Source organism: Arvicanthis niloticus, chromosome 15 (assembly GCF_011762505.2).
Source record: "Arvicanthis niloticus isolate mArvNil1 chromosome 15, mArvNil1.pat.X, whole genome shotgun sequence".
In the NCBI taxonomy this organism is placed as follows: Eukaryota; Metazoa; Chordata; class Mammalia; order Rodentia; family Muridae; genus Arvicanthis; species Arvicanthis niloticus.
In genome coordinates this window covers 8315654-8341649 of record NC_047672.1, presented here as the reverse complement: position 1 = coordinate 8341649, position 25996 = coordinate 8315654, and the positions used below count along the sequence as shown (strand labels likewise).

Sequence of the window (25996 nt, the reverse complement as noted above, 5' to 3'; positions counted from 1 at the left end):
TCCTCAGAGAATTATCAGGGTTTAATATATGTTATTAACAGCATTTCCCCCAATGTCTGCAAGTTTAAAATACATATAAAAGTACTTGTCTTTAAAAAGCTGTATTGGGGAAGAGCAAAACTCACCAATTGAAGTTAAATGCTCAGTAACTTACAATACATGTAGAGTTTGTTTGGGGAAAAGAAATATAAGCTTTCCACACTGTCTTCAGACCTTGGAGATGGTCAGGTGTCTTCCAAGTTTCTGGATGATATTTAACCATAGTCTCCTGCAATAGGACACAGAACACTATCATTGGAGCTGGATAGCATTTGGCCCAGAAATCCTTTCTACAGCAGGCAGCAGAGTTCAGAAGCAGAGCCACATCTACTGCAAGACTACCACACATGCTGCAGTGTGTGCAAGGAGCAGTCAGCTATATCGGCATCAACAACGACTAGGTACTGTACCTTTCCTCTAAGGTCGCTTCAGGAGGCACCTGGGAAGCTGCTCAGAAGTCACTGCTTTGGATGGGTAACAGTCAAGGCTGGTAGTTGTAAAACTGAGCCATTCTTCAGGCAAGAGCCAACAGCTCCACAGTTTGACACCATGGATGTCCCCCACCCCCAAACTCCATGAAATCTCCACCTAAAATCCCATTGGACAACAACAAATAAAGTAGGTGCTAGGGAAAAATTCTCTGCATGTGCTAGTCTTTTCAATCCAAGTGCCACTCAGATTTAGATGTGCAAAGGTTCCGGATGATGTCCTGAAGCAGCTTTCTTGTGCTGTAGCTGAAACATGATCCTGTTCTATAACTGCGGAGCTGTACAGTCCTTTAATGAAATGATCATTGCAGCCTCTGACAAATAACTTCTAGAGCTTCTAAAGACTTAACTCCTCATAGCTCAACCATATCCATAGATTAGAAAGGAAAAATGCCAAAGTTCTTAGAGCACATGGTAAACTAGCAACATAAATGAAAGTAAACATGATTTTTGTTTTTTTGCAAAACAGGCATAGCTTTATGTAAAGTCATTTTTTTAAACACATGGAAAAGTATAACAAAATCAAGATAGCAAAATAAATACCTATCCCCTGCATACAGCTTAATGAAATGATGTTTTAAACATTTTTTAAGAGATTAAATAGGATCTGGGAATGTGCTCAGTGGGTCAAGTGCTGGTCGTCCAAGCCTTAGGACCTGAGTTCAGACACTAGCATCAATGTGAAAACTGATGTGGTGGCTTATTCTTGTATACCTAGTGCTAGGGAGGCCTCCCAAGGGATGTCTAGGGCTTGGTGGTCAAGATTCCTAGCTTAGTTAGTAAGTTCCAGGTTCAGTGAGAAAGCCTATCTCAAAAAATAAAGTGGAAACAGGTAAAGGAAGACACCCAACTTTAACTTTATCCACACAAGAGATTAAACACAGGTAGGACTTAGTATTTCTTCTCCATTACTTCCCTTTCACTCTCCAAAGCCATCACCTACAATTTGTTTATTCCTGTGCATATGTGCGTGGTGTTATGTTTATAGTCATCAAATAACATTTCCGCATGTTTTAAAATAAGACAAATCATTCTAGGGGTTATTACCTTTTAGTGACTTGTTTTTCTTGATTAACATCATGTAACACACTATACTATGAACAATCTTGTAGCAACAAGGATAGAAAATAACTACAACAGAAAGATGATTAAATACCACGTGTCATACTTGCACAATAAAGTTATATATAGATGGTCTAAAAAAAAAAAAAAAAAAAAAAAAAAGCTCTGTATTCGAATGGAACTTCCTTTGCCATATACAAATGTAATGAATGTTGTACCAATGTTACTAATATACAAATGTAAAAGTGGGATGGATCTGGTCCAATCAGATCATTGCTGCAGTTGAAAAGCAAATCTAAATGGAAGGAAATTAATCAGCGATTGGTAACTATTTATATCTGGGGGCTTTTGGTTGTGTTGAAGTTGTCATCCTGCATTCTTAACTGTTTCCTTTCTTTTCTCTGTTTACTAACTTCCTGCTTGATCAGTTTTTCATTTGGATGCCTGTTCCATCTTAGGTTACTGTGTCACAGTGACTGCTGGGCAGTTTATCAAGGAAAAAAAAACCTTATTTTTCATGGGTATAAGCCTTGACTTATAAGATCTGAGTTCCAGGTAAAGGCTTATTGCCTTAAGTTTGGACTGAAACTTCTTGTTACAGTCTCATTTGATGGCTTCAAAGCCACTAGCCCACCCATGTAGGTGTGGCCTAATACTTTTGTTGCAGGATGTTTGATCACACTGTAGACCATGAGATTGTGCTGTTTACTGAACAAAGAAACATGTTTCTAGTTGTGATGTGGCTCAGCCTTAGCACAGACCTTTAATTCCTCTGGCTGGGATACAGACACTCCCATAGTACACACTTTTAATCACAAACAACACAGGAAAAGTTAGTTTGTAGAAGGTTGCATCGATGTTTGAAAGGGATGTCTAATTGAGAGGCACACAAAGTGAAGAACCAGAGAAAGATTTGACTTGATAGGATATGTGCAGTTCTCACTAGAAGAGAGAGAAAAGAGAGGCTATTTTAGACTGAAGAACGCAGGGAAAGAAAAGAGAGGAGACAGTTTTACTGGGAGAGTTTTACAGAGATAGGTTGCAGAGAGAGAGAGAGAGAGAACAAACTAGACATGGGTGAAGACAGAACCAGTCAGAGAATAAGAGGAAGCCAGAAGATTAGAACAGATTACTAGAGTTACTTTGAGGCCGAGTCAGAGTCTGAGAGAGAAGAGAGATTGGATCAGTCAGCTTGGAGCCAGAACAGCTGAGTTGAATCAGCCAGTCAAAGACCAGAAAGAAGCAGGAAGGGGTGATCTTATTTAGCAGCAAGTCTCAGAGACTGAAAACATTCTAGGCTTAGATTAGATTGTATGGAAGCTCGAGCTTCCAGGACTAAGCCTAGGTCACCAGATGGAGGCAGTAAACCTCTGAGATGACAATCACATCAGATGAATAAAAGATAGTTTTACACACTTCCCACTGTCCTACTGTAGATTAGACTCCAACACATGGACGTGGGACAGGACCCAAAAGAATATTGTTCATAAGAATATTATACATTATATTTTAATTATTCAGCATAGCAAGTGGGACAACATCAGGTCTGCATATTCTTATAGATGGCCAGGATGATGTCTGAGATCCTCCCTGAATCAAGAATGAGATGCAGACATGTCCACTTTCCACTGGCATTGCTGGTGTGAAGTTTGCTTCCTCCTGATGCTTGGATGCTGAAGTGCATGATAACGATAGCAAGCACATGATAAAATAACTGCTAGGCACTGAGGATGGGTCCTCTCTAAGGAACCACAAATCCTGAGCATGCTCGCTCACTCACTCACTCACTCACTCACTCACTCACTCACTCACTCACTCACTCACAGAAGCTTTTGGATACTGATGGGCATCTGCTTATCACCTTGGCAGTCAGGTCAGAAAGTAGAAAGAAGGGCTTCACTGTAGAAAAAGCTAACTATCAATAGGTAAAAGCACTTTAAAGATAATCACTGCTATGTAATATTAATTTTACCTACATGGTTTGGATAAAGCTGCAAAGAGAAATAAGTCAAGGGAAACTAGTTTCAAGAAGTCACAGAAGCAAAAAAAACTCAAGGCTCCTTAGCAGACAATACTGGAATCTACAGGTCAGGCCTGTGCAAGGAGCTACAGAACATAAACTGAAATACCAGGTCAATATGGATTATGGTTCATCTGTCAAGAATACTACTGATTGTGAAGTGAGCTATTATTTCACCTACAATCAAGAAAAAAAAGTTAATGAAATTATTATACACCATGGATTACAAGCCAGCCTAATTTCAGAGTGGTTAAAATACAAGATAATATGCTTCTCACAATGGTTGAAATACAGTAATTTCCCAAAGCAGAAACTTAAAAGATAATTTCACATTAGTAAACAGATATTTGTAAGAAGATAAAGGCAAGAAAAATAAGACAAATAAAATATGGATGAGATGTTATTTTTCCATCAGAGTGATAAATTATAAAACATAGCATTCAGCATTGACAAAAGATAAAAAATGTGCACATTAATAAATTAATTATAGTAAGAGATGAATTAATATTACTAAGAGGAATCTTGACAAAAATCTAAGTATCTATACACCCTTAAGCCAGAATTTCTAACTCGGGAATATCCCTCACTCCACACTTAGACTCCAGTATTTATAGACAAGAATATAACATAAGTATAATAATAAAAGTTGTCATCACACATATAAGTAAACTGACATAATCATATACACAGTAGCCAATTACCAAGATAGTGGTTAATTTACTAACATGTAGAAAACATTTCAAAAGGGAGAAAACAAAATTCTATATAAGATAGAGATTTAACTCAAGAAAAGATGTGTAATAAACCTAGAAGGATCTTAGTTAATGGGTAACATTAGCAATAAACAGCGTTTTTCTTCCTATAGTCTTTCTTATTATTGTACAAAAGTTTACAATGACCACGTTTACCTTTTATAGCTTCTCTTTGTCAGAACAAATCCCACTATAGTTAAACTTGTAATAGGGTGCACGAGGCTACACATGCCAAGCTACTATCTACAGGGACTATCCAGGGAGAGCAGTAGACATGAGTCTTCCCTTGTACATACATGTGAGCATTGTGGGTGACTATTTTCCTAAGAGATTCTAGAAGGGAACTGGGTCATATTGACTTTTATATTTGACACTTAACTGTGCCTGCCATTAGCTATGACACTGTGTCAGGGGATACTAAGGTTAGAGCTATCAGTCCTAATCCTTAGAGAGATGAGGTGAGTGAGAAAAGTAAAGTTCTAAGACTAAAGGGCACAGATGAAGTTGGAAAGTTAATCTCTATCTATCTATCTATCTATCTATCTATCTATCTATCTATCTATCATCTATCTGTCTCTTTGTATCTGTCTATCTATCTATCTATCTATCTATCCATCTATCATCTGTCCCTTTATCTATCTGTCTATCTGTCTGTCTGTCTGTCTATCTATCCATCTATCATCTCTCTGTCTCTTTGTATCTATCTGTCTGTCTGTCTATCTATCTATCTATCTATCTATCTATCTATCTATCTATCTATCTATCCATGCCTCTATCTCTATCTCCATCTCTACCTCCATCTTCATCTCTATCTCTCTACCTATCTCTGTCTCTTATCTCTCTCTGCCCATTCATTTTTTGTACACTATCTGACTCTCCAAGTAGATACTTCAGAGCTTGCACAAAAAAAAAGCACAGTTCCACTCTGTCCATTGCTGAATGGAAGATTGTCTGGGAATCAGCGTGGCCACATCTGGAAGAATCTCACAAGGGAAAGTGACAGACACAATGTTCCCTGATAAGGTGGACTTGAACAGAGGTTCTTCTAGAGCTGTGGCTCCTAGCTCTTGAAACACTAGTGGTTTCTGTTGCCTGTGGTCATTGAGATAATACAGCAATATCATTTACCCACCTGGCAAGGTAATGCGACTTGTGGAACTAGTGCTTGGAGCAGGTGAGCCGTGAGAACGCTTCTTGATACCTATGAATAGGAAAAAGAAGAAAGATAAGGAAAGTACAATGTGGGTTAGCTTGGACTGGCAAATGCTCATCTGATGCAGAAGTCTGGGCCTAAAACTAACATGTAGAAGATGGCCAGTCAAGGTTACAGGTGTATATTCTATGGCACAGAAAATCCAGAAGTTCAGCTTGTGCCTTTATGAGAGTATACGTCATACCTCTGGATAGTGGCTTGGCATTCTGGGTACCAATGCTCTTGAGCAGGATACCTCAGTATTAGTAGAGAATATTGCTAAGTATATAGTTACAACCAATGCTTGCTTCAGTGTTCTAGAGTGGAGACTATAATGGTTGAAAGCTCCACGTAGTTACAGTGCGTATGTAGGGTGGGAATCAGCAGTCGAGAAATGGAAAGTTTGTAATTCAGAATGGAGGAATCAGGGATTTAAATTCTGTTTTAGCTGCAACCTTTCCCTGCAATTGGATCTTAAATGGGAATCTCTTGGAATCTCCAGATCTTCACCTGGAAATGAGTGAAGTAACAACTATATCCAAGTTTTCTGGAGAGCTAGGATGTGTTAGTGCACTCCGAAACAAAGGAGAAACACTAATGTTATGTTAGCAGGGTCCTAGAGTTTCCAGCAGATGGTAACTAACTCTCATTAGGAAAGCCAGTATCTTTCTTCATATAAACAGGTGACTGCATCATAAAGAAATGAAGAGACAGCATCCAGGATGAGGTTAAAAAAAGAAAGAAAAAAAGAGAAGAAAACCAAAGGAACAAAACAAAGAAAGACAGAACTGTTCAGCAAAGGAACACATTTTATATGCATCCATCTTACACATGTGCATACACATATTTATACATAAAGATTTCAAGTGATATAGACAACATATATGCACATATATTACATAGTTATAAATACTATTTGTTTAGATTTTTTTGTTACTTCATTTTATCATCCATATTGAGGAGAAAGGGGCATGGAAGCCATGACTTAGCAGCAACACATATGATGATCCCTTTTTTGAGCTGGCAGAAATGCAGAGAATTCTTATTGGTTGAACCATACAGTGTTTCACTTTGTAACTCTTGCTAGCCCAGACCTCAGTATTCTTCTATCTTAGTCTCCTGAGAATTGTGTCACAGGCATGTATCACCATGTGTGGCCACAGAAAAGAAAATTAAGCAAAGAATATACATAAGCCAATGTTATTTCTGTTTCTGCAGTTACCCAACATCTTAGTTACTTTACTATTGCTGTAATAAAACAGCATGGCTAAGGATGCTTATAAAAGAAAGCATTTCATTTGTCTCACAGTTTTAGAGGATTAGAATCTATGATGGTAGAACCAAGATATGACAACAGAAATAGCTGAGAACTCACATCTTGATTCTCAGGTAGAGAATGAACACTGAGAATGATACAAGTCTTTAAAACCCTTAATCCACCCCACAGGGATGCACCTCCTCCAACAAGGCCACATGTCTTAAGTCTTCCTAAAGTTTCACAAGCCACATATTTATACAAATGGGGACTACTGTCATTTAAACCACCACATTTAAACCATTAGTAAAGTCATATGCAGAGAACTGGGGTGCCTAGAAGTTGTGCTAATGGACTAAACCCTGTTATAACGGTCCAGGTAAAGATAACAAGAATGATCAGCATCAGAGGAAGTATGAACCCAGAACTGGAGATTTTGGGTAAGCAGTGAGGTTTTCCTACTCTAGAGTCTCCTGGTATAGTGCAGAGACATAGCTTCTGCATGGTGTAGAGACATAGCTTCTGCACAGAACCATGAACTATTTTCTTCTTCCCCCCCTCAACTTTCCCAAGATCCTTACACATCCTTACAATATCATCTCTGTCTCTGTCTCCATCTCTCCCTCTCCTTCTTCCTATCTCTCTTTCTCCCTTCCTCTCTCTCTAAAAAGGAACAAAACAAAACAAGACTCATGGAGTTCAATTTGTATTGGTTAACGACTCCGAGCATGAGGCTTGCCCTAGAGTGTGGTTGATATACCCCTTGACACTCCACTGAAGAAAATTGATTTTTCTTCTTCCAGTAGCTATCAATTACATAGAGGTAGCATTCTGGGCCCACTTCTGCTTTTCCATGCTGAGATTTTGTATGGCTTAACAAACATGCATCCATTCTTTTACGTCTAAATATTTTTTTCCCTTGAGGTCATCCACAATCTCTGGCTTTTACAGTCTTCTTCCACATTGATTTCTTGACAGGAGGAATGTGATTAAGCCATTTCATTTAGGGCTAAGTGCTCCAAAGTCTCTCACTTTGTATATTGTCCAGCTGCAAGACTGTGTTAATTGCCAGTAAGAAGATGTTTCACTGATGAGGGCTGAGTAATACACTGATATATGGGTACAGCAGTGTATCTTTAAGAGCTGTTCTATGTTCACTTAGCAGAATAACAGTAGTTAGTTTTTGCTGCCCAGTGTCTATTACTCCACGCCCTGCCCTGGGTAGTCTGGCTTGTTTTACACCAAACTGTGGTGGAGAGAGGGAGCCTTAACCCAGTACAGGTGGATGCCATACAGGATCTCCATCAGCAATGAGTACACAGGCAAAAACGACGATGACAACAACAACAACATGCCTGGGAACAGCTTTGGAGAACTGGTTTGTTTATGGCATGGTGGGGGTTGAAAATGATATATATGCTCCTGGGAAGATGGCCAGGGTCTCTCAGGCAAGGTTTGTGTGGCCCTGTCCATTGGTCAGGACATGGGTATTAGAAGATGCTTTATCTAAATACTTAGGGGCTGTAGGGTCAGAGAGGAGAAAACCTTATAAGGTCAAACAAGGAATGAAGCCCACTAACTTTCAGGGTAATAAATCCAGGCTAGGCTTGATGGTGGAGCAGCTGGCTTTTTGGAGCCAGGTTTGGAGTGGGGAGGGAGCCAACTCCTGCTGTCCTCATATTTGAGGTATTCAGGATTGAAGTTTTCTCCACCCTTCCTCCATAGGCCTGGGCCATTATGGTCCCACAAGTTTTTCCCTAGGGTTTATGTCCTATCTAGTTTCTTGGTTTCATTAACAATGTCAAGTATTTGTTCTATCTCATAGAGTGAGCCTTACTGGTTACACCCACAACGTTCATGCTACTGTTACACCAGTGGATATATCCTGCAGGCATGACAGGGAAAGACAGTGCATAGGTCCCTTCACCTTTTCCTCTTGCTGAGGCAACTTCAGATGTAACTAGAATTTGATTTCCTTGATGGATAACTCTATGTAAATTGCCCTTCTCCAGTCAAATAACCCACAGTCAGGCTGCCCCAGCTAACTTATCCTCTATTAAAATACCTATTTCTGCAAATTTCCATCTCCAGCTGACTACTTATCTTAGCTTCTGCTAAACTGCTTGCTTACACAAAACTTCCACCTGAAACAGCAGAATAAGGTACCAAAGTATGGTTTTTGTTTTTAAAAGCCCCTTGCTCTAGATACTTGGGGATACACTTAGGTTCCGTATTCCTGAGTATAGTCTCAGCTGGTTGGGATACTTTCAGTTAGCCATAAACTATGTCTGAGTGGGTATCTCTGCTGGGATTCTCATAACACTGGCAGGTCACTGTTGTAGCTTGCAGGGTAAGATATGTGGGTGAGATTAATAATTAATTTTCTCCACCAGCAGCATGTATAGTACCTTCTATCACTGTGAATGGCAGTTAGTAGAGGTGAAACTTCTGGTTGATTTTTCCATGTTCTGTGACATAAGTATCTGGTGTCTTCATCAACAGGGTCTTATCATCAGGTTGTGGAGGGTAACCAATAGTTTTGACAATAACCTGTTATGTTTCAGGTATCTGTGAGACCCTTTTAGCCACCAATTCAGATGATGTAATCCATTCACGGTACTGGTGGTTTTATTTGGTAGCATATAATGGGCATTATCTCCTCTATTATATGGTGTGGTAGGACAGCCCCAGGCTGTGGTTCATTGGCATCTCACCTATGCCCAGACTCTGCCTCATGGCAGTCACTGGAGAAACCAGGAACTGCAAACTTATTCAGCCTGTTGTCCTAGTATACTCCCTTTGGAAGGCCTGGCTGTCTATCATGGCCCTCAGAAGCTTTCTTCTTCATACAAAGGTCAGTAGCAACTTTTGCCAAGCAGCAAATATCTCTGGGCATGGACTACCATGCTGTGTAATTCTTGCCCTGGGCTGGAAGCCTTAGACATGGCTCATCAGGAACCCTCACATCCAGAGTGACAATAACTAGACCTGCACAGCAGGAAGAGAAAAGTGAGAACCAGGATCCAACTGCATGACAGAACTGACCACATTCTGTTTTTGAAATGCTGAAGACTTTGAACGTTTGGACTTTGTGGTGGTTTGAATATGCTTGGCCCAGGAATAGCACTATTAGGAGGTGTGGCCTTGGAGGAGGAAGTGTGTCATTGTGGGCATGGACTATAAGACCCTCCTCCTAGCTGCCTGAAAGCCAGTCTACTCCTACTGGCCTTCAGAAGAAGATGTAGAACTCTCAGCTCCTCTTGCATCATGCCTGCCTGGATGCTGCCATACCTCCACCTTGATGGTAATGAACTGAACCTCTGAACCTGTAAGCTAGCCCCAATTAAATGTTGTCCTTCTAAGAGTTGCCTTGGTCATGATGTCTCTTCACAGCAATGCAAACCCTAACTAAGACAGTCTTGAAAAGCAGTTGAATACCATAAACAGAGCTTAATGAGCCATCTATGTAGGAGCTTAGAAAACAGTTAATGCTGAGAGCAATGTGAATTATGGAAGCCCAGCTCAAGAAGTTTCCGATGGGAACAATATTAGCTACTGGGCTAGAAACCATTGTGATATTTTGGTAGAGTGTGTGACTGTTTTCTGCCCTTTCTCTTAAACATCTGTCAGAGGTTAAACTGAAGACTTTTGTATTAAGTTACTTTACAGGGGAGATTCCAAGATAGCCTAGTACTCACTTTATTGTATGGTTGTGAGTAATCACTCTTATGCAGATCTGCAATGGAAAAGAGCTAACAGGAAGAAAAAGGAAGAACAAGACGCATAGTTTGAGGAGAAAGAAAATCACCAAGAAGTTTCATGTTGGAGATAAGTTTTGTGCTCAATGAGATGAAAAGCTTAAAGAAAGTCTGATGCAAAATGGGATAAAGGGAGAGATGCACTCAGAGCAAGACCCCACTCATCCAGGCTTCCAGTTCATAATAGGGAGCCTAAAGAACTAAAGGAAAGCTTTGCAACAAAGGAAAGTACCAACAAATCAAAGTTTATGCAAACACATGCAGGGGGCCAAGGTCCATTCTAGGCAAGCAGAACTGAGCAGATTCCAGCCATGTGATTCTGAGTATAGAGTCAAGGAAACCAGAGTAAAGAGGTTGTAGATTCTTCCTCTGTAGTGAAAGAAATCCACTAACTGAGAGCAGGCTTGTGGCAGGGGGTCCCTTGCATACAGGACTGGAGAGGCCATGGCATCAAGCTGTGAAAGGGAAGCCTGGATTGAGTAAGAGACTCCAAGATGCTGGAGATGCCAGAACTGAGAGATGTCTGCTGAGAACTTCAAACACCAGAAGAAAGACAATTGTGTTGCAGTCAACAGAGCTGGAAGGGGTTGAAAATCTAAGCTCTTTGACATGAGCCTTTGGACTCTGGACTTTTAAAAACAGTCTTGAGACTGTGGAAGACTGAGGACTTTTGGGGTTGAAAATCTAAGCTCTTTGACATGAGCCTTTGGACTCTGGACTTTTAAAAACAGTCTTGAGACTGTGGAAGACTGAGGACTTTTGAAGTTGAACTAAATGCACTTTGCTTTATGATATCGCTACAAGCCTTTGGGGGCCAAGGAATGAAATGTTGTGGTTTGAATGTGAATGGCCCCACATAATCATATAGTGAATGTTTGATTCCCTGTGGCAGCTCCGTCAGGGACCCAATATTCACTCTGTCAGTGTTTGTCAGCCTTGTCAGTAGGGGTCACAATGCCATATGCAGACATTTGAACCCTTTAAGAAGGAGTGATGCTGGTGGGATGGGCTTGGCCTTGCACTTCCAGTGTGAATACTCAGTGAATAGACTGTTTTGAGTTGAGGAGAGGAACCATCTTTCTTCTTAACCACCAATGTGCTCTGACCTCAAAGATGTTATGGAATTTTAAGTAGTTTCTGCTCATATATCTTTAGGTTTCCAGAACTCAGATCTGGTTTATGACTTATTACTAGGAACTGGAGAGGCTCTTTACCCTGCATTTTTGCATAAAGACAATTTTCTGGGCTATTAGTTTTCCTTTATCCCTCCACTTTTATTCTGCTTTTCCTTTTTTTCCCTCCCCCTGCTCCTTCTTGTCCTTTCTATATAAGTATATATGTTTATGTGTGCACATATGTGTACATGCACGCATAAATGTGTATGCCACAGAACAATCTCAGGTGTCATTCCTCAGTCACTGTCCATCATGGTTTTAGAACAGAGTATCTCAGTAGTCTGGAATTCATTGATTAGGTATGGTGGTTTGAATGATAACAGCCCCCATAGCCCATCATAAGTTTGGATGCTTGGTCCCCTGGTTAGTGAAAATGGGAAGGATTAGAAGCTGTGGATTTTTTTGGAATAGGTGAGGCTTTGTTGCAGGAGTTGTGTCACTGGAGATGGGTTTTGAGGTTTCAAATGCCCACACCAAACCTGGTCTCTCTCTCTCTCTCTCTCTCTCTCTCTCTCTCTCTCTCTCTCTCTCTCATATTCTTTTTCTATTTCCCTTTATGGCCTCCCCTTTCTTTTTCTCTCTGCCTGCTGTATTTGTATCAGGATATAAAGCTGTCAGCTATTGCTCCAGTGCCATACCTGCCTGCTTCCTACCATGATAGTCATGAACTCTACTATCCTCTAGAACCCAAATTGAATTCTTCCTCTTATAAAATGTTACCTTAGTCATGCTGTCTCCTTACACACACATAATAGGCTGGTTGTCCAGCAAGGCCCAGAATTCTACCTATCTTCACCTTTCAAGTGCCAGAATTAAAAGCATGCACTACCTCACTCATCTTTTCTTTAATGTGGATTCTGGAAAAAAAAAAAACTCATGTGATTATGTTTTCAAGGTGAATACTTTATCAACTATGTGTGCCATCTTCTCAGCCTTTATTCTGCTTTCTTAATTTAAGGAGTGTATTCAAGTTATGAGTATTTAGAATTCTCAAATATTTTATAAGTAGGCAAGACATACAAAAGAATAAGCAAGTACATTGAAACAGACTTTATTTCATTTTTGTCAACTATTAAGCTGTAAAAACATCGATTTCAGGATAAAATTTTGAGGGTCAGGTAAGAACACTCATGCAAGCATGCTTTGTAAACACTGGGGTATTAGTGTTAGCATTTGGTTTTTATTCTAAGGAAAGTGTGTGTGTGTGTGTGTGTGTGTGTGTGTGTGTGTGTACTAATAATGCAATGCACCTACACACATGGAAATATGTCATGTTTGGAAAGGAGAATTTTAAAGGCAAGAATTAAATTGTCCTTGATCTACAGTGAATGTTTAGAGAGTAAACAACCTAATCATTCAGCTCGGGGCAGAAATGTCACTAGGGCAACTCATGTGACTGGTGTCTTTTGACAAACGAATAGCTTTCAGATATTTCAAATTAATGTCCTGGGCTCCTTCAGCTAAAAGGCAATGAATCCAATTATTCAGAAGACTGGAAATGGGATGGAGATGGAAGTGACAGCCAAGGCTGCCACCCACAAGGTGAACACACATTCCTAAGACAGGGCAGCCTGAGGTTAGTGAGAAACCCCAATGATTTGTGACTTAACTCAGACAACTTGTTTTCCTTCTAAAAGATGGGTAGCACAAGTACAAGCCTGAGGGGAAAAGAATGATTTAAGTGCCCTGTGAGTCCAAATATCATCCTTATGAACAATACTGTTGTAAATACAGCCCATGGGGCAGCATGGGTGTAGAGAGGCCATGATGGGAAAGGATGTTGGCATAGTAGGCATTTTAAATCTATGTGTTTGAGCATGTTATAAATGCCTGCTCTTACAATAGTCGTAACTTTCTGGCCATTGTTGCTAAATATATCTGCTGACATTATTGTGTTCTACTTGGCCTACAGCAGTAGGTTGATGTCTCAGAACAAATCATCACTCATGTCTTTTTATATCCTAAAAGAAAGGGCATCGAGTTCTCCTTCTTTGGGGAATCACTGACAGTTTAGGAGATCTCAAACTGAGTTCCCCAAAGGGTTGTCCTCCAGCAGTGTATGCATATCCAGAGCTCATACCTGCAGTGTACTTTCCCACACTGCACCATCGGTTCTATGTTTGCTCTGGCCAGACTTGTCCTCTCTTCACAAAATACAAAATATACGAGCTCTTCACACATCAGCATTTTACACTGCTGAAATACAGCTCTTTTAACATTCAATTGTGCTCAGAAATTGGCCACCCCCACAGTACCTGCAGCTTTTATTCCTGTAACTGAACATCTAACAACTTCTCCAGGAATGGCATTCTAAAATGTGACAAAACCTTTTATACAGACAGATTCGTTTCTGTTAATTCTGTAAATGATAAAATAAAAGCATCCAACTTCCTTGATCAATAGCAGAGACATGGTTAAGTACTACTGTACTAGAGTAGTAAACTGTACTATTGCTACAAGATGAAACGTATTATATTTGCACTGAAGTTATATTAATGAGGAGGCTTAAAAACCAGGATAACACTTACACTCTAGTATATGAAATGAGTCATAATGATAACTTAGGTACACTACATCACCTTAACTGTGTAAACACAGTTCACACATAGTAAAGTGTGTACAGTTGAAGACCTTAAGGAAACACAGTGAAACACTAGCAGTGATTAATTATGGGGTGGGGTAGTACAAGTGACTTTAAGTTCTTATTGATGATCTGATAATAGCACTTTTATTATAAAACAACCAGATCCCACAGGGAAGAAGTGCATAGCTAAAGGCTATAATTTATAAGGTGGCAAGGCGGGTAGTAATCCAGCAGAGTTACTGTGTAAGAATACTAGGCAGAGCCACACTGAGTAGTAATTGTGTAGTACACTCCATCACCACAAGGGGCATCTCTTAGTGGCTGCTATGAAGTTAGCAGCTGGGTACAGATCTTATGACCTTATAGACAAGGATAACGAGCAGATTAATGCTACTCTATTTGAGAGGGCAGGAAAACATTTCCAAGAACGGGGAAAGAAAAGAGTTTAGAATTTAAAAGTTGGCATTCAGGATTACGACACCATTGTGCTAAGTGAAAGATAACTTGGAAGTCAACCTAACTCTAGGATGGCAGCCTCAACTTCTGATAACCCATTTAACCCAAACTTCACCCTCATGAAGACTACACGAACATGGTAGCCATGCTCTGTGAATAACCCCTACTGGGCTTTGGTAAAGTAGTTGCTACTTGAGCATTTATTATCCAGGATTCGGGAGAATGTGAGTAATGGAGATTAGAGCGGGTTCTGGCAGCCCCAGATTTGGCATAGAGTGTGGACAACAACAACTACAAGAAACACACAGCCGTTTCTTTCTTTCAAATTCCAATGAAGAGGTTAACTAATGTTTTTATTTGACAATTAGAGTAACATACAATTTTTTATTACTAGATGCTAGGGGGAATTATACATGAAGGATTATCAAGCTCCTTTGTACAATAAAGATTTGCAATAAACATATTTTTAAATTTTTAACAGCAGTTTGGCACTCTCTGTTTTACATGAATCCCGTGCTTCGATTTTGCACTTGGAGGTGTGATGTCACAGTGTGTGGACAACTTTTAGCATGAAGTGACAGCGCCATAGGGGATAGAACACTTTTCCTTAGAATGGATGGCCATTCCCTTGCTCTGTGTTGGATAAATAAAAGCTCAAACCTGCATCATGTCTGCCTGAGACTCATTCACATCAGGGAAGTACATGATATTGTGCCGCAAAGTAAAGACAAGCCATTTCCCATCTTCCTTTACAAAGGGTATCTTCTGTGCACAAGTATACATTTCTTAATTCTCACCACAACCAACTAGGTATGTGGCATAATCTGAGAAAAGTCTGGCAGACTGGCAGCCTTCCTTCTTCGGAATTCTGCTAAATGTTCTTGATACCATTTCAGACATTTGCCACAAACCTAGCTGTCTGGATCTCAACAGCAGCAAAATCTAAGGCCTAGGAAGGGTTTCCACCTTCCAGTCCCATACAGCCAGGGCCAGGGCAGCTCCCTACAAGGAATGAGTGAGTCTGTATACTCATGGTGAGAACATAATATCCAGAGGAGAAAAACCTTGTACCAGAAAAAAAAAAATCCTACAGTCAAGGAAGACAAAGCATTGTACTAACCTAGAAGGGGTTCACTTTGCCTTGAATAATTTCCCCGATTCCAATTTCCTCGTCCTTGCCTCTCTTCACCAATCTATCCCTTTCCCCATATAGCTCCACTTTGCTTTAGACACTTAACATTTCCTTGTTTGGATTACACTACAAAATGCTCCCAGTCCCCAACCCCCAAATTTTGTGTTTCTCTGTGCTCAAATGATATTGCAAATAGCATGGCTTATCTGGGCAGAAACCACTGGAGAGACTTAGGAAATGACAGAAAATGTGAGACATGAAAAAAAAAAAAAAAAAAACACAAAGGGACGGGCACGAAGCAGGGAGAGCATACTTCAAAAGTGAAGCAGGGGTGTCACTATATGGGGGAACACAAGAGATAAGACAACCTGAGCCAAGGTCTACAAATGAAAATAGCAAAAATATTTTAAAATCTTACAGCATATAAAATCGTATAAAATAGCATCAGAACAAGAAGGAAAAAAAAAGGAATTCTCTAGAGTCTGTTTCTAGAATCCATCTCTGGATGATATGTATGGCTGTAGATTTTAACCATAAAGCTATCTACTTATTAATGTGTGATTTTTTTATATCATCACACATATCACACATATACCGATTTGAAGACAAGGATAGCAGTATACAAAGCCCCCTCTCTATTATACAGCACATAAGAAGGGCAGATCTAAGCACAGGTATGCCTCCTGAGCACTTGGTTAAAAGCCACTCCAGTCACAGGGCTCTAGTGAGCTTCCCTGTGAGTGCTTTTGCAAGAGTGGATGTCAGCTCCCATGACGAGTGAGTACATGGGGGAGCCTCAGGGGCAATGGCTGAGCCTGAGCACTCCAGAAAAGATGCCCAGTAGTGACACTGACTGTGGACTGTTACAGTCAACAATCACTTAGAAGGTAGAGGAATCCCTAGGAGAGAAACTAGGCAAGCGTGTTCTGACTGAGCTGAAAGGTCCCACTATTCTACCGTTTCTGACTCTGCAATGGCCGCTTACTTTGGGAACATGCGTATCCAGGGAAACCTGCCCCTGCTGGTGTTAACACACTTGCACTTGAACAAAAGCCAAAATTAATGGTAATTCATCTCAAATATTTGTGCCAATATTTTAAGTGAAAATGGGAAACAGGGTTGATATAAGAAGATAATCAGGACTCAGTCTTTACAGCCTGACCATGAACTTCTCAGACCAGGTGTCCCCTCACCATTGTTTCCTGAGAAAACAAGTTCTTAAATGAAGCTGGTTTTTCTCATCACAGGCGATCTCCTGGGAAGCACATTCCCCATACAAATATCCAATGAGATCCTGCCATTTTTCTAACCTCACTCATAGTTGTTAAACACTCCAGTAAAATCAGTAGATGGCCCCGGTTACATCCTGACTCCAGGGCCACCTCTGTGCCCACCAGTGTTTCTGCTTGGGCATCGGGTAATGAGTGTCCTGGTTTCACAGGAGCATAGTTGCTGTTCGTTACTGGCAGTTCATTATGCTCTCTTTCTCAGTGATAATGAGGCCTTTAATCACGGATCGCTCTTGATGGATTACAAGTATAATTTTTCCATTTGTTCAAGAATAAGAACCAATATAACATCATTATTGAAACATTATATTCAACAACACTCAGCTTTGCTGCAGCTGGGCATTGTGCCCACTGCACTGGCACAGCGGACCCTGCAGTGATTTCTCCTGCTGCATGGATAGTATTTCCTATTTGTTTCAAAAAAGTCCAAGTTTCATCTTGGATTCGAAGCAGAGCAATGAGTGTTTCACGCAGGTCTGTGGCATCATCTCTCTTGGTTCAGCCTCTGAAGAGCTTCATTTCATTGACTTGATTTTGTTGCTGTTCTTTCTCAAATTTAAAGGCCACAGAAAATATTTTTAATCTATTTTCATGCACTTGTTAGCTCTAATGAATTCCCCAAACAGCCTGCTGTTGCCCCTCTCCTGTGATAAACCATGGGTGTGATCCAAATACGTCTGCCTTTACCCAGAATGCAAGTCTCATGAATGCAGCCATGTGGAAGGAGGAGATGTAGAATATATTGTAAAGGAAATTTGAACTTTGAATTGAAAGGGGACAGTGTGATTCCACCTGAAAGTTCTCCCTTGCTTCCTGAGTGTAGGTTGGGGTCAGGCACTGTGACAGACCCAGACTATAATTCCTGCAGTGGGGGTGGGCATCTCAGAGTTAGAATGAAGTGTCTGACTGGGAATAAAGGTACTTCCCCAATCTCTTTTATTTGGAAAATTATGCTACACTCAGACTTCCAATCCTGGAATCTTCTCTGTCTCATCATGAGAAAGGATTTTCTACTTTTTAAAAATTATTTCTTCTCCCTACAATCATTGGGAAAACATTAAAAAATGTTTCTCATCAAAATCTCTAGTCACACATTAACATACACCAGAGGAAGATGATACCTTATTTGTCTATCCATCTATCCTCCTACTGACTCATGTATAAGTCTATGTAAGGGAAAGTTATCCATGAGAGAAGAGAGTTCAGGCTCCTAAATGCCAGAACGTGGAGCACAAAATAGCCCCTCCCCTCACACTGCATGATAACAGTATTTTTTCCTTTTCCTTTTTACACTTTCTAATGGCGTGGCTGGAGGTGGAAAATATAATGTCTGAGATTCTACAAATGAGATGAATCTGCAACACTAGATTGCCTTTGGCTTTGGTGCTTAGCATGACAAATTTAATGGTTAAAGGTAGAAGGATGCAGAATCCTGTCAGATGTCTTCAACAGTTTCTTAAAAGTTCCAAGAACAAAACAGCCAGTTGAAAAAGGTGCTTTATGGTTTAGAAATGCATCTTTTAATTGATGCCATGAGCTATTGGGACTCACAGACGAGGAAAGGCAACTACAAATAAGAAATAAAAACCAGAACTCTGTAAGGATCAGTCGCTCTGTCCCAAGATGAGACCATAGTGACACAACTCGGATATAGGCTTGTTTGGTGATATGAAGATACAACTCAAGTGATGACTCCAGTTATTGTGTTATACCCAGAAACATGAAATGTATCTATGAAAATACTGGTGAGTATGAGGCCACTGCTGTGTCCACAGTTTCTTATTAGAACTCTGGTGTGCAAGGCTGCGCTATGCACATGAACCAGAGCAAGATGATGACTGGGGTAGTGGGATGATGCTGGTTGGATATCAATGTTAAACTTGGAAGAAGCTACTTCAAGAAAAGCAAAACCAACATTAAAAAAAAATTGCTAGAGCTTTGGAAATATTGTTTCTTCCTGCGAATACTGACCTGGAATAATTATTTTAATGCGCTACCAGTTCTAGGGTGAGTTTAGAGCATAGTAATGTGCTTTTTAAACAAACGGCTTTGCGCTTTTACTCAATGTGCTTTAACAATTGAGAAACTGGAAGCTGAGACTAAGTTGGCAGAGTTTTTGTTCCTTCTGGGTTTTCTGAGCTAAGTGTGATGCGTGAAGCTCTCTTTCCATTCTTTTCAGCTGATTGATGGCTAATTTAAATCATTTACAACGTCATTGGTCCTAGAGAAATGGCTATATTCCTATTTCCATTCGAATATTGTTTGGTGTTATTTGCTAGATTATAAAATGAAGCAGTAGACATTCTGTATCAACTGCCCAAATTCGTCACATACAAAAATACAGAATTGATGTGAGGTAAAAGGCCCATGTTCCAAAGGCATAAACTGCATACACTCAGTTGCATTTAATTGACACACAGGATCATTCTACCTTTAAGAGCACAGTTTGCAATCCAGCCATCCCTGGGTGGCATGCAGCTCACGAGCACATTTTGTTTCGCTAGTGCAGTATAAGCATCTGAGTTAGAAGCGAATGTGTAAAACTCTGGGGATTTACAAAGAAATCTGTGTACACAGGATTCCTGTTCTTACACAGCACAGACATAGTCCATAACACTGGGCTGCTGCCTTCTTACCACAGCATCTCCCTCAGCAGTTTCTCCCCATCCTTACTGTTCACCAATACCCAGCTTCATCAAGTCCTGAGCATCCTCACTCTTCCCTCACAGCCACACCTCTCCAGTGCCCCAAGATCCTCACTCTTTCCCACTGTCTCATTGATATCACGGCCCATCAAACTGCCCTGTATTGCAATGATTAGATATTAATGGCTTGTTCTAATCATACATTTGCCCCTCCCTCTATGCTCCCAAAGTCATTTAAATCTGAAACCTCGTGATTTATTTAGAAAAGCAGGTAGAGCAGTGAAGAAGCGTCAGTGTTGTGATGAGGCCAAATACACAACCAACAGAGAAAAGTTGGGAAACATCAGGCCTTGTGTGGTCCAGGCAACAGCTTTCTTCCCATCTTCCTGCTGAAGCCTGTTTCTGTGAGCCAAGAGGTCCCAAGAACCATACATACACAGTCGTCCTTAACCTCTGAAGAAACACCAGTAACTTATTTCAGCAATACAGATACTTTAAAATATCTGACTTTATGCTTTTAATGTAGAAGTGAAATATGTAGAATTCATCTAAGCCTGTCACCTAGTTCATTCTCTTCCTGACATTAATCCCATAGGACATGCATTACTTTCAGAAGGGACCTAACACTACATAAGAAAAATACATCCAAATCAAACCATGGGAGAAAAATCATACCTTCCTTGCATTCCACTGGATCCCACTTTCTGTTTGGCTTCCAGACAATCTATTTCTATTCCCTTTCCCTGTCAAACCTCTTATCTTTATAGTGTATCTGTGCTATTAATCAACTCCTTTGTTGTGTTAAAATCTCACTTAAATGAAAAGTATTACCTTACTCATCTCTCTGATTCTGGATCCCTTATCACTTCCGTTTTTAAAACATTTTTTTTTTAATTAATGAGGCCAATTTATAGATACTCAAAAGAAAATGACAAGGCAATGGTCAATATTTCAGTGACATTGTAGTGATAGGTACTACCCAGTGAAAGCCCCGGGGAAACCACTTGGCAGTATGGTCATCAACTAACACATTCAAGTTTATATTCATGAGTTTACAGATAATAAATTAAGCATCAAATACAGAGTCCTTTAGTATAAGTTCTTCTTAAAAAACAATATTTCATGTTACACAAATGGAAAAAAATTGTTCTTAACTTTAACTCATAAAGTAAACTGAAAAAAAAAAAGTTCTCAACTGATTTAAAAAGAAGAAGAAGAAGAATTGGAGATTGACATTTCACTTTCGTTGTGATGAAGGCAAGCCTGGTGATATTCACCATCAGGAGTCAGTGGGAAAGGCAACAGCCTAAGGTAACAGCACTAACAAAAACAAAATGGCAGTCTCCAGGCCTCATTTAGTGCATCCAGGATGTCAGCCTTTCACCAGGTCCAGACAGCCAAATTATTAGTAATGGATTGTCAAATAGCCTTTTGTGTTTGATTCCTGTTGTGGTGGGGATGGGGCAAAACCAAAATGAAAATAAGCAGAATACAAGGACCCACACATGGGTTTTGTGTATTCAGGGAAAGAAATCCCCCAGAATTCTAAGCCCACAACCCAACTCCCAGAGGTCCTTGGGAGGACGAGAGAAGGCCAAATATGGGGCTTGGCTTTGAAAGCTGTACACCTTCCCCAGATAGGAGTCTTTGTGGGAGGAGGAGAATGGAGAAGCTCAGCTAAAATGGCGGGAGACACTGGCAGCCTCAGTCTATGTGAGGTCTTTTCTACTCTTCTGGATCTGAAAGAAAGAAAAAGAAAAAGAAAAGTGTCAATGCTGCCTTCCCTCCCCCTCTACCCTAAAGCCTCAGGAGAAGAAATTCTGGGGGCAAAAAGTCAAAGTGATCAATGGAACAGTTCAGACTAATTGTGGCAGAAAACCAGTTGGGAGACAGGAGAGCTCTGCTCTCCAAAACAAGATTCATTTTATTCATAAGGAAAGTCTCAGCAGAAAACCTTAAGCCGCTTCCCCCCTCCCCCCACCCCATATATACAGACACAAGGGCTGTTTAAACTGGGTCTACAGGCATTCAGCTGAAGTACTGTGTTTAATAAGTCTTTTTTTGTCAGGGAGAGGACAGAATCTGGGAGTCTGAATAATGTATTTCAGTGTTCGGTGGGGTCAGAAGAAACCTTCTCCGAAGATTTGCCCCATTTACAGAAGTTTCCCAAAGACATTCCAAACAAGAAATTCCCCAACCAAAATCATCATGCAAATGCATCCATAGTAAGAGCCAAAGAAGAAAACAAAGATGGCAGTAAGTTCATGGAAATAGACGATATTGGGATGTTTTTCACCTGGTGAACTCTATCCCCTGCATCCTCAAAGGAACTTAAAACAACAGCCCTGTAGGACCAGCAGGCACTGGTGTCCTCCTGCAAATCATCCTTCCCTGTTTAAAAAGTTCCCTGCTGTGCAGGGCCCCAAAGGAATGACAGTGTAGGGTTCTGGGCTCCAGGAAGGGTAATAGCATCACCTACAGCAATCTTAGAAGTAATCTCAGGACAAGGAAAGCTTCCCCTTCAAATTTAAAGATACTTTCCTAAATAAGACTTAGCTGAAATTAGGCAGAAAGTTGGAAGATAGGACCAGCCCCTTCTGATCTATTGTAATTATAGTCAATTCTCAGTTTTCCAGGGGCCATTGATCCCGACCTCCTGCTGCTTGGTGTTTGCTATGTTTACCCTCCATTAGCAACTGGAGCATTTGGGAGAAATAATAGAAAAAGAAAAAGAAGAAGAAGAAGAAGAAGAAGAAGAAGAAGAAGAAGAAGAAGAAGAAGAAGAAGAAGAAGGAAGAAGAAGAAGAGAGAAGAGAGAAGAGAGAAGAGAGAAGAGAGAAGAGAGAAGAGAGAAGAGAGAAGAGAGAAGAGAGAAGAGAGAAGAGAGAAGAGAGAAGAGAGAAGAGAGAAAACAAACAAAACAACCCCTTGGGCCAGTCCCTCTCCATTGACAGCACCTGACAGCAAGGGAGGGAGACAAGGCAAAAGCTAACACTGAGGATTAGAGTCTTTCCCTAGCTTATACAGTTTGGCCCACAAGGGAATTGAAAACTGGATCTTTTTCTTAATGTGCAGGCCCTACCTCTATCAGCTTAAGGTCATACATAACAAGAAGACTCCTTATAAATGGCACTCATCACATTCACAGGTATGCCTGGACCCTCTCCTATAAAATTTAATGTTGATATGATGGATGGCATAAGGGTTTTGTTTTGTTTTAAATAAGATACTTGATGAGAAGGAAGCTGAGGACAATTTGCTCAAAAGCACCATCATTAAATTTAGCCTGCGCTGCCTGGTTGGCCAACAAGGAGTGTGACAGTCCTCTAATGTTGAAAGGAGTCTGGGTTACAAGTGGCCGGCTGTCAAAAGTTGTTCCAGAGATGGAAAGAGGTCCATCAGGGTCTTAGAGGAACTCAGAGGCCTCGAGAAGATCTTTCCACTTTTCTAATCATTGCTTAAGTATGAAACAGGGGAATGAGTGTTTCCTCAGGCTCTAGACCTCAACTGAGCTTCTTCTACTCTTTGGCCAAGGTATATGGAGGGGTGAGGATAAAGAAAGTTTGTATATTTAATCATTATATATGAGATCAACAGCAAAAGACTAATAGGTTACAGACCCCTGGCAATCACCCCAGCCTCAGACTCATAGCTTGCCTAGCATAATTTCTATTTAAGGCACTTTATACTAAGATGTCCACTTTTATGGCTACTCAGAGGATAAAGTTCTGTGACAAACTTGACTCTTTGAGAGGGGGAAAATCATCTATTTCTGCCCAACCTTTTGTTCTTTACTGTATGACATGAATAACATGGTGTGATTTGGCAAGATTTTATATTCCATATAAGAAAGTCTCAAATGGATGGTGGTCTGTGCAGCTGATCTCTGGAGACACCTGAGATCTCTTGGACACCTGTCACAAGGCATCTTTGCCCTGATTTGTCAATCACACCTGAGCTTCTCCTCACTCTACTTCTTATGTGTGCTTAGGCATTTCGAATTTATATTTTTGTTGTCAAGTTAAATGGAAATTGAGAAAACATCAGCAAGACCATAGAGTATGTGGAGAAGACTCTGGAAACAAATTATTAGAGAGGTTGCTGTACTGAATTGTAGTTACAATAGTTTGCTTTAAATTTCATTTGAAGGCCAACAAAAAATGTTAAATGCAGTTCCTCTCGAATGAACAATCCATGAACTAAAATGGAAGTTAGGCCATCTTGGTATGATTAAAGAAAATGTTTAGGCAAATGTTTCCGACCTGCTCCTTCATCTTCGACCTTACATCTCACAAGGGGAAGCTTGGTTAGCTTTGAATCCTGAAGGACAAACATGTGCCACAAGCATTCACATAAGTGTACTTGTCTCATGGTGGTGGATTATGATATCTCAGCAGCTTCTTTCATAAGTGGGAGATGGATTTAAACAGGGTGGTCTTGCCTAGTTCACCCTTCCTCTGCATCCTGTTGGCAAGAGATGCTGAGATCAGCTCTTACAGCCATTTGGGCTAAAAGTCCTGCCTTTAAAGAAACAGTCAAGGTCCAAGTGAATGTGCTATAGTTTTAAAAATGTATTTATCATTCCTATTGTTTATTCTTAAGTTGTCAGCTGAGCCTCATTCAGGCAGATGTTCTAAGAATACAGCCCTGGCCTAAATGAAGCACTGTAAACATAACTCACTGCAATTATATATTGCATTTTTCTTGGGTTTGTTTATTTGTTTTCTAATAGTTTGTGTGAGAACAGTTCAGTGGCCAAGTCTATATTTTCAAGGGGAAAGATACTGTGGCTATTTCCATATGGAATCAATGAAAATTCAAAGCCATATAGCAAGTAACTCAAAGATCTGCAAAATGTTAAATATTAAAAAAAATGGAGAGAATAAACAGTAAAAAAATACCAACACCCAATTTTAATTGTCAAATATATTCTTCTAAGATATGAATAAACATTTGTCTTATATTTTATTAATAAGAATACTAAGAAATACTAAGAAAATCATTATTTTAGAGATATTTATTAGAGTCTATCCAGGTGGAGATTTCACTGTTCTAGTCTCAGGCTATGGCAGTTGATTTAAAGGGTTATTTTCAATGTGAACACTTTCTCTTGTACCATCAATAAAAACTAAGATTGTAAGAATTATTCTAAATAATTCAACTGCATATACTATCAATGTCATAGCACTGTTTAAACAAAATGTTCTGCTCACATATTCTAGCAGAGAGAGACAAACGGATAGCTGAATCAGCAGATGGTAGAAAAAGATAAATAAGGCTAAATGGATGTGGGACTATAATTTCTAAAAGGCTGACCTTGTGTCTCCTCTCCAGAGATCAGTAGGGCTATCTCTGTTCTGCAGAGTGCCCCATTTGACCCCAAACACAATAAGCTTCTGTAGTTCTTACTCATGGTAGATTCCTGGGTCTCATCTTGCTTCCATCCTGCCTCTCTTTCTCATCCGTGGTGCCTTCACGCCACTGTAAATGGTTATGTCATTAAGCTTTCCTGTTCCTTTGCTGTTTCCCTCTTCCTTTGTGTAGCGTGTGCTTCCTTTGCAAATCTGGAATGTTACCTGTCTATACTCTGTCTGATAAGAGTCAATGTGTCTTTCTGCTTTCACTCTCTTTTAGGTAAAGTATTACGTTTCCCACTGCAGGGCCCTAGTCACCCCTACCAGGTCAGTAAGTCCTGAAAGGACCTGCATTCACAACAGTGTAGGTAACACACCATCTCCACACAAGACACTGTTATTTTTACTTAGTGTTTGGATTTGTGAAGCCCAGAAGGAACCAGGACCATGAAGATTAAGAAAGGTTTTCTGAAAAGTTTGTGGGACACAGAATCATGATGTGAAACAGTCTGACAGCTCTCCATGCTTTCCTTAGATTTATTAGTTTAGGAAATCAGTGGGTGCTTCAACCTGGATGAGGAAAAGGAATGAATTCTAATGCCTTCATGATGGTTCATGCCAAAGTGCAGAGTAAAATGGTCACAAATTGTAGCAATCTAGTGTTTAGAAACACATACACTCTCACTTAGAAATTAGGGACTCCTTCTAATGAGAGCTCTAAGATAAATATTGAGCATGGGCATTTGACATAGTTCTTGAGATCATGTATATGTAGCTAAGACATGGCATTCAAAA

At 40.1% G+C, this 25996-nt stretch overlaps 1 protein-coding gene across 7 annotated transcripts in view; it reads right to left on the bottom strand.

Moving 5' to 3' along the window:
• The window catches only part of Pde1c (phosphodiesterase 1C), a 500617-nt gene that overhangs the window by 12553 nt on the left and 462068 nt on the right, over positions 1-25996 (bottom strand). For 4 of the 7 annotated variants that reach the window (XM_076913296.1, XM_076913297.1, XM_034519282.2 and 1 more), the window contains one exon: positions 5494-5562. In XM_076913296.1, coding sequence (XP_076769411.1) covers positions 5494-5562 — 69 coding nt within the window. Of the gene's footprint in view, positions 1-154; positions 269-5493; positions 5563-12845; positions 21587-25996 lie in introns of those variants that run through there. The other 3 variants (XR_013103999.1, XR_013104000.1, XM_076913298.1) reach the window with 2 other exon arrangements.